A 9,215-nucleotide genomic window follows, 5' to 3' on the forward strand; every position below is an offset into this window, starting at 1 on the left:
TATGTGTGCCAAGGGCTGGAAGCTGGGGGCCAAGGATGGCTTTCTAAACACCAGTGTCAAACGTGTGCCTGCTACCCTGACCACTCTAGTCCTCAAAACTGCTGATAAAGCATTGGCCCGAAATACAGATGGTAAGAGAGACTGGATGTATTGGGCAAGGGGGGCTGTTGATATCCAAGACTTCTAAGCTTTGTGTGGAAGGAAATGTCACAAAGTATGCCCCCTATAGCATCTTCCTTTAGTAGATAGGAAACCAGTAGAGACTTACAGAGGTAAAGCTATGAAGCTCTGTGCCCAGACCAGCCTCACTATCCAGCGCTGCGTGCAAGCGCGCCTGTACATGCGCACGCATGCGCACACATACACACTCGGTGCGCTTCTCTTTTCACTGTATTTTGAAACCTAGCCCAGGTCTGAAAATTTGCACCAACCTCGAAGAAAAGTGACAATTTCGAGAGGTATGGTGGCCCCAGATGGTCGTCAGAACCCAGAGTCTGGAGAGGGCCAGAGTTCAGACCCTGCGGGCTCCTTTCCACGGGAGGTCTAGGCAGCCATAAGGCTCATTCTGAGCCCTTCTCCAAGCGCTCACTTGGCTTGAGCACTTCATAAAAGGGTAGTTATCAACATGGTGACCATTAGAGGTGGCCTCCCATCTCCTCTGGCTTCCCTTGTTTGTTTTTGGACAGAGAGAATCACGAAGTCTGTTTATTTTCCCAACCCGGGGAAGGCGAGGAGAGGGACATATGGGCATTTGCGCTCCGCATCTGTGTCCCCAGTTGCAGTTTCTGTGGATGCTTGCACGTGTGTGTGTGTGTGTGTGTGTGTGTGTGTGTGTGTGTGTGTGTGTTTGGGACCAGACGCTGGGAACAAACGTACATCTGTTAAAGTCCTAGAGTTAAGCTGCCAAGATTGGGGCGTGGGGAGGGGCGGAAGACAGAGGGTGGGGGAGAGCTGGAATCTCAAAGGCGAGGCCAAAGCGGCCCGGCCCAGGTATTATGTCGAGAGAAGGTGAGGCGACCAGCTGCTCCTTCTCGCGGGGTGGGTATGGGAGCGAGGGTGCTTGTGTGCTTGTGAGGAATACACGCGAGCTGCCTAACATATGTCGCCACAAATCACAGTATCTTTCCCTCCTCCCGCCTCCCACTCCCCTTCAGCTCCGGACCCAATGCAGAACTGGAGAAGGCTCTGAGAAGAGGCATGGGTTCAACAGGTGTCTGGGTGCGCAAGGCACCTTTTCAAGCATTGATAGGCACAGCGGCAACAGCAATAATGTGGATACTTTGTTTCCTGGCTCTGCGGCGCGAGCTGTGGGCGCTCCGGGGAGGTGGGGGGAAGCAGCTCCAGGCAGAGCGGGGGATCTGGAAATAAAGACCTCGGGTGCTCCAGAGTGTCCCAGCCCCTCTTCTCCCTTTGTTCGAGGACTCCCTGGGCCGAAGCTCCCTCGTGCGCTCTGTGGGGTAGCATATGGCGCCCTCTCACCTACCCAAGAAAAGGGACCAGCCACTCATTCAAGAGCGCACGAGCTCCCAGGGCCCCCGGAGGGGGGAGTCACTAAGGGAATGGCCCCTCTCTTCAAGCCCATGAGCAGCTCGCCTTATCTGTCCCCACCCAGCTTGCACCACGCTCTCAGCTGGTGCAGCAGCCGTTGGGTGGGGAGCAAGGCGCTGGGCCGCAGCAGCCAGCGGAAGCGCCCCAGCTCCTGGCAGATGAAATATGGGGTTGGTGAGCCCCTGGAGACCATATGCTTTCAATAAAAGAAGACAAATAGGATCGAGATAGGCCTTGCAGCCAACCTGTTATAAATGAGTGGCAATTGGGCCAATGTACACGGGGGCAGGGCCCCCGGGGGGGAGGCCCGCTCAGTGCCAAATCCATGTGTCAGCTTCTAGGACAGGTGTGCCCAGGGACCAGGGGCCAGGTCTCCCCCCCTCCGGGTTTATCACGGCAAAGGTAATATTGTGCTAACTATGAGTAAACAGTCATTGTGAAGACCAAGGAGAGTTTATCAGAGGCGAACTAGTTGGGGGGAGGCTTAACAATAAAGTTGCTCGCCTTAGGAGCAGGTGACGGCTGGCTGCGCAGACTCCCGCCAGAGATGTTTTCCAAAGCATCCCGCTTTACAATCTCTTGTAATTATTTATTAAACGGAATCTATTTATTATTATTTTAGCAAACACTGGGGACAGGTGGGGCTTTCTTTTCGTCGTCTCCTTTTGTTTGAAGGGCTGTTTGAAGTGGCCAGTCTCGGTCCCAGCAGCCTCGCTCGCCAGATTTTTGTCTTCCTCTCTTTCAGGGCCAAAGCGAAGGCGAGAGAAAGAAACCCCCTCCTCTGGCAAGCCATTAGCCATTCAGCTTCCCACGGGGGCCCCCTCCTTGCTCGATTCTCAAAGAACCCCCAGGCAATGCTAGCTTTACCCCTTTACCCCCTCCCAAGGGCCAGCCGCTGCCTAACCCACTATATCAAACTGCCGGCCATCTCCAGTCTTCTGGCTGTCGCCTCTCTCTTAGGACCCCTCAAACCTCCAGGCAAGCCTAGGTCTAACAAGGTGGAGGGGCGCAGGGGTCTTGGAGGCTTCAGAGGCGGTGGATGGATGACCCCTCGCTGTAAGAACAGGCTGTCCTGGGGGCGGGCGCAGAGGGAGATTTTACAAGCACAATTGGTGCGCACTGCGCAGTCAACTGCGCCTTAACCTCTACCTCCAAAGTCTCAGGGGATTAACTTTACAGAGAGGTCCGTGAGTCCCCTGCAGCTAAGGGAGAGGTTGTGGATCCTGAATCTCTAAATTTCTAAGAGTCCCGGTATTCAGCTTGGCCTCCTGGCTAAATGAAGAACAGCAGGGAGTTTGGGCATTTTTCAGACAGCGCTGCGCGCTCCTTACTCCGCTTTTTACGCAAAGCAACTTCTGACAGCCTAGCCTACAAGCGCAGAAGGATCCTGAGCAGGAGAGATGTTGGAAAGCCTGTACAAGAATTCCAAAATCGTCTCTGCCTATTAAGAAACTTCTGCTAGAGCCCCCAGAATTCTTTCTGGCTCGGGAAGTTCTGCGTTCTAGACAAAGCCCATTAGACTCAAGGGGTAGGGCCCAATCAGTCCCATTTCCATTTCAAGTCTACAGGCAGATGAGAGCCACAGGTGTATGGCACCTCTTCTGAGACCCAGGGAGTCAGTCCCACAGTGGCTTGGGTCCCTTACAATCTGGGTTCCTCCCCACAGAGCCTGGTTGCGTTTTTTGTTGTTATTTGTTTGTTTGTTTTTAGAGCCCTGGGAGATGCCTTTGAAGTCACTTTCCCAGGTTCTCCTTTTTTCAGAGAAATAATTCAAGCAGAGCCGTGGTCTGGGACAGAAAAGCAGAAAAGCCTAGCACATCTGATGCTGGCTTCCTCTGGCTAGGAGGGCTAGTCATTAGTCTTCACTAATCTAATCCTGCCAGTTTTCAAAGACTCAGAACAGCCTCTATTCTCTGCATTTTGGAGGTGTCTCTCATTCTTCCCAAAGCAAATCATGCCGTCCAAGGGGGGGGGGGAAATCTGGGTCTCAGAGTGTTAGGCTTTGAATTCTTCATAGTTCTGATAGGATTTGCCCTGTGACCTTAGGTAAGTCACTTCCTTCTAGGGACCTGGCTTTTCCATCTGTAAAAAGGGCCTTAGGTCTCCATTCCTGGGACCAGAAGACACTTGCTTGAAGCAAGGCATGACCTAAAGGAAGACCTACTAGCAGGAGATAGAACCTGAGGACCCAGCTCACAGGAAGGTCTAGCCTTGCCTGCAGATTTCATTTCTCTGCAGTGGGGGAAGAAATTCCCTCCTCACTCCGTGATCATTTTAGGGATAGTGCCACGCCCCCACCCAATCCTACAACCTCCCCTCCTGCTGAGTACCAAGCAAACCATCCTCTGCCCAGGGGATTTTGTACTTCTCCCTCCTCTCCCCTGCAGCCCAGGCAGCCGGTGGTCATCATAGAGTCAAGCCACACACCTACCTCAACCCTGACTCTATGCCTTTAGCCTCCCAGCCAGCGCACGGCCCCTTCTACAATATCCGGGAGCTTCGGAGTTAGAGAACATACTAGAAAGCTTAGAGTTACTGCCAAGAGTCTTTTAACTCCCAGCCACAGCTTCCTCCCATGCACATCCTGACTAGAAAGCAAGGGAGTTGCGGGGAGCAGGAGGGAGGGAGGGAGGGCAGGAGAGAGAGGGGAGAGGGGGAGAGAGAGAGAGAGAGAGAGAGAGAGAGAGAGAGAGAGAGAGAGAGAGAGAGAACAGCGGAAGTCACAACTCCTCACCCTGAGTGACCGGAAACAGAAGACCACNGGGGGGGGGGGGAGAGGGGCGGGTCTGCAGGGAAGAAAGGACAATGTCTTAAGGCTCACAGGAAAGATTTCCAGAAAGCTCTAAGAGGGACAAACCAGAAGTCTCCCTGCCCTGGGCTCACCCACAGTTCGGGAGTGTTGGGGAGGGAGGGGGCGGGAAGAAGTAGGACTAGGTGAAGCTGCTGGCCCCCTCTGGTCTGTGATTGGACAGGGGCACTAAAGGGGGCAGAAAGTAGATCCGCTTTTCTCCCAGGGCCTGCACACGGAGGCATTGAAAAGACAAAAAAGGCTAGCGGAGAACAAGTCCCTCCTTGACCTCTTCCTGTCACCTGCCTCTCGGGTCAGGCCTTCCTGATACTGTCCGTAGTGGGGCGGGGTGTGATGGGATGTCCCCTCTGCACTCTCTCTACCTCGCCTCCTGAATGGAACCCAATGTCTCCGATGAGGATGACTATGGTGGGGGTTTTCAAGGTCTGGTCTGGGGGCTGGAGGGTTGGATCTCAAGGTGGTATTGAACCTGGCCAAGCGATAGTTTCTGAGTAGAAAGGACTTGAGCAGGGACGGTCTCTGGTCACTCTGTCCTCTTTCCCAGGATGGAGAGAGTCTGTGAAACATGGCTGCACACACATTTTCTAACCCAACCCACAGTGGCGGAGAGCTGGATAGCACTTCGAACTAATGGGCGCTCCTCCCAGCTGCCAGCTCAGACTCCTTGATCGCTGGTTGATTTAGACAAGCCGCTTCCCTCTCTGAGCCAAAAGTCCCCATGTGTAATACTCAAAAGACAAGAGGCCTTATAGGCACCCCCAAACCTTCTTCATGCTACCAAGAAAGGGTCTGGACACATGCCAAAAAGAAAGAGGAAAAAGCAAGGTTCTCCCCGGCGGCCAGCCCGGAGCCAGACGGGACTCTTCTGGCTGGGTGAGGCTCTTTGAGGAACCGAGAGTTGCTGGGACCGAGCCCGCGATGGGGGAGGCGAGGAGTGGGGGAACAAACAGAGTGCTGCTCCCCTCCCCCGACCCCTGCCCTTTGTCCGGAATCCAGCTGTGCTCCGCGGGTGGGGGTTGGGGGAGGAGCGGGCTCGCGTGGCGCAGCCCCTGGGCCCCCGCTGCTGATTGGCCCGTGGCGCAGGCAGCAGCCCGGCAGGCACGCTCCTGGCCCGGGCAGAGCAGATAAAAGCGTGCCAGAGGACACACGATTTGCACCTCAGAAATCCCTCTGGGTCTCACCACTGCAGCAGTGGCCAAGGACCTCCTCGGAGTTTCTCTAAGGCTTCTAGACGCAATTTACTCCAGGCGAGGGCGCCTGCAGCTCAACAGAACTTCAGAGGGAGCAGAGAGGCTCAGCTATCCACTGCTGCTTGACACTGACCGACCTGCTGTTCTCTTATTCTTTTGAGCCCGGAGAACTAGGTAACAATTCGGAAACTCCAAAGGGTGGATGAGGGGTGCGCGGTGTGTGTGTGTGGGGGGGGGATACTCTGGTCCCGCGTGGAGTGACCTCGAAGTCAGAGGCTGTCACACACATCCCTTCCATTTTTTCCCAACCGCAGGATGGCGCCTCATCCCTTGGATGCGCTCACCATCCAAGTGCCCCGAGAGACACAACAACCTTTTCCCGGAGCCTCGGACCACGAAGTGCTCAGTTCTAATTCCACCCCACCTAGCCCCACTCTCATACCGAGGGACTGCTCCGAAGCAGAAGCGGGTGACTGCCGAGGGACCTCGAGGAAGCTCCGCGCCCGGCGCTCAGGGCGCAACAGGCCCAAGAGCGAGTTGGCACTGAGCAAACAGCGACGGAGCCGGCGCAAGAAGGCCAATGACCGGGAGCGCAATCGCATGCACAACCTTAACTCGGCGCTGGATGCGCTGCGTGGTGTCCTGCCCACCTTCCCGGATGACGCCAAACTTACAAAGATCGAGACCCTGCGCTTCGCCCACAACTACATCTGGGCACTGACTCAGACGCTGCGCATAGCGGACCACAGCTTCTACGGCCCGGAGCCCCCTGTGCCCTGTGGGGAGCTGGGTAGCCCAGGAGGTGGCTCCAACGGGGACTGGGGTTCTATCTACTCCCCAGTCTCCCAAGCCGGTAACCTGAGCCCCACAGCCTCATTGGAGGAATTCCCTGGCCTGCAGATGCCCAGCTCCCCATCCTGTCTGCTCCCAGGAGCTCTGGTGTTCTCAGACTTTTTGTGAAGAGACCTGTCTGGCTCTGGGTGGTGGGTGCTAGTGGAAAGGGAGGGGGCCAGAGCCATCTGGAGTGGGAGGTAGTGGAGGCCCTCAAGCATCTCGCCCCTTCTGGCTTTCACTAGTTGGATCCCTGGCCCTCTCACTGGGTTTAACTAGGCTTTCTCACCTGTACCCTTGCTGCTGCGCATGCACAGCAGACCTTGGAGCTGTTCTTCTCTTAACCCTCCTCCGTGCGGCCACCTCGAACTCTAGCTCCAAGCATTTGAGAATGGTAGCACTACCTAAGCGGAGACTCCCATACTTCCTGGTGAGTCCGCCCTCATTCAAATCTGCCGTCCTCCGACCATCCATCACTTATTCCAGGGTACGTCTTACCTCACTGGCTCCTCTGTCCAGCTCTTGGCCCATAGAGGATGCTCATCCTCTTTACTGTCCGCTATATCCAGGGTTTCTGAGCTTCTCCATTCTGCTTTAGTCCACGAAGGTGATCTGCCTTCTTCTGCACTTTTCGAGTTACCCTTCCCCCAGGGGAGAGCCGGGCTGTGAACCGGAAAAGCCCTAGCCTATGGCCAGGACATCTCTCCACCTTATCTCCCGTGTCTAAAGTGTGAGTTGCAGGGACGGGTTCCTGAAGCACTGTTTGTCTCCCTAAAAAGGAAAAAAAAAAAAAGAAAAAGAAAAAGAAATCAGTTTGTAAATGATATAATGCCTTTTGAAATGAATTTTGTTATGGTAAATTATATGCCTCCTGCCCCCATTTTTACACATTTGTATTTATTGATGTTATTTCATGGTAGGAGAGTTTATATTTTGTACATAAGAGTATCAAGGACTAGTGATTGAGATTTTGAGCTAACAAATAAAAGATGAACCATTGAGAATCTTCAGCAAGGTGACTCCATTGTGCGGAGAGAAGGGGAGGAGGGTGACAGCCAAGGCTGGGGATGTCTAGAGTTATTCTACTCTCTGGAGTGGAGCGAGGTGAGAATTTCCCAGGGAATCTCTGGGACCTCTGCCTTGGGTGCTGGGCTGGAGGTGGGGCAGACTGTTGCCAGAGAGTATGAAGTCTTCTACGAAGTCATTAGTCAGGGGCTCTTGTTTTCTCTATGGGACTTGCCTTTTTCCAACAGCAGTTTAAAAGAAAGGCAAGTCTCTTAACTGGGGCTAATGATTTTATAACCCCTACACACACACACACACACACACACACACACACACACACACCTGCTTGGATTTAGAACCACACTGCCCTTAGAAAAAGAAGTGACAATAGGAGTCCCTAGAACCCCCCCCATCCCTCCCCTAAAGTATCGAGATACGCAAAAAGACCCCTAAGGCACATTTTGCTGACCAGACCCTAGAAAACCATCTTTTCAAACAGTTTAGCAGAGAAGGTAGGGTTTCCAGCTGGGATCTCTATACCCCCCAGAAACCTATACTCTGGACTGCAAGTGTATCTGCTTGCAAAGTGCCCCCCACCCCACCCCCGCCTTGGAGCCCAGTGAGCTCTCTAGCTCTCTAGCTCTCTGGGTGGCCCGAGACCCACTCACTGTAGCACTGGAAGCTAGCTGTCCAGACAATACTAGGAGAGAACTAAGGCATAGAACTGATTTTTCCCAGAGAAGCTACACCCGTGCTATTAGAAAACTGCACAGCTTGTCTCTTGGGGCCAAGATAATGGAAAGCAGATCCCTATGGACCAACCCAAAGAAGGAAGAAAGAGAAGCCAAGCCACCCAGATGGGTTGCTGTCAGTGAGTGGTCTGTATGCAGATTGCCTCTGTGCTGGAGTTTACCTGTGGCAGTTTCTCAGACTCTGATGCTAATGCCTCTGGTGTCTCTTTCTTCCATGCCCTCCCCCCTCAATCTGAACGTTTTCTCTATTCCCAAGTCCCTAAAGGAAGCTCAGGGAAGCTGTCTTCCTTATCTAGGATAGGGGTTGTTGGAGGGGGGCGGGAAGGGGACACTGCAAACAAGCATATGAACAGAGCGTTGTTTCGGTTGGTAGCTTTAATCTGGGAGGGGGAGATTAATGGGTTATTGGAAACCTCAACAACAGCCAACTTTCCACCTGGGGCACCCCTGGGAGCAGGTGTCAACAGCTCCATGCTGTACACAGATCAAACCAGTTATGTGTTGGGGAGGGGGGAGGGAAGGGGGAGGGGTAGAGGCAAATCTTTGAAAAGCAGGAATGTTCCCGGCCTTCTGAGACCATAGAGTACAGAGACAAAAGTCGCTCAAGAGACCAAAGTAACATTGTTGCTACTTGCGAATGAGCCACAGGTGGAGGGCGAGACAGCTACCTGGGCTTGGACTGCGGAAGGCTTGCCCAAGGATGTCCTTGGGAGGGGGGAACTCAATATATGGAGAATTGCTGAAGCAGAAAGATCACTTTTCCTATACCAGACTGTGGAAAGGAAAGTAGCATTTCTCTAGAGCAGGTGGGAGCTCCTTTGGTACAAGCAACTTATCTGAAGCTAGAGAGAATCTGGGCAATGGAAGAGGCTGAGGCGCATCCACTGTCCACCCTCTCCGGTTTTTTAAGCACTCGCTAATAGGAGTGGGGACACACACACACACACACACACACACACACACACACACTGCTCCATGAATGTACATGTCTTAGACAGGGTTTCTATTCCTGCACAAACATCATGACCAAGAAGCAAGTTGGGGAGGAAAGGGTTTATTCAGCTTACATTTTCATACTGC

General features: G+C 53.6%; 1 protein-coding gene across 1 annotated transcript; it reads left to right on the forward strand.

Moving 5' to 3' along the window:
• Positions 1-5,862: 5,862 nt before the first annotated feature.
• On the forward strand, positions 5,863-6,507 carry Neurog3 (neurogenin 3). The gene has a single exon (XM_021204304.1). It carries the CDS (start codon positions 5,863-5,865, stop codon positions 6,505-6,507), a length of 645 nt encoding a protein of 214 aa, XP_021059963.1.
• Positions 6,508-9,215: the final 2,708 nt, after the last annotated feature.

The sequence above is a fragment of the Mus pahari genome, chromosome 9 (assembly GCF_900095145.1).
Source record: "Mus pahari chromosome 9, PAHARI_EIJ_v1.1, whole genome shotgun sequence".
In the NCBI taxonomy this organism is placed as follows: domain Eukaryota; kingdom Metazoa; phylum Chordata; class Mammalia; order Rodentia; family Muridae; genus Mus; species Mus pahari.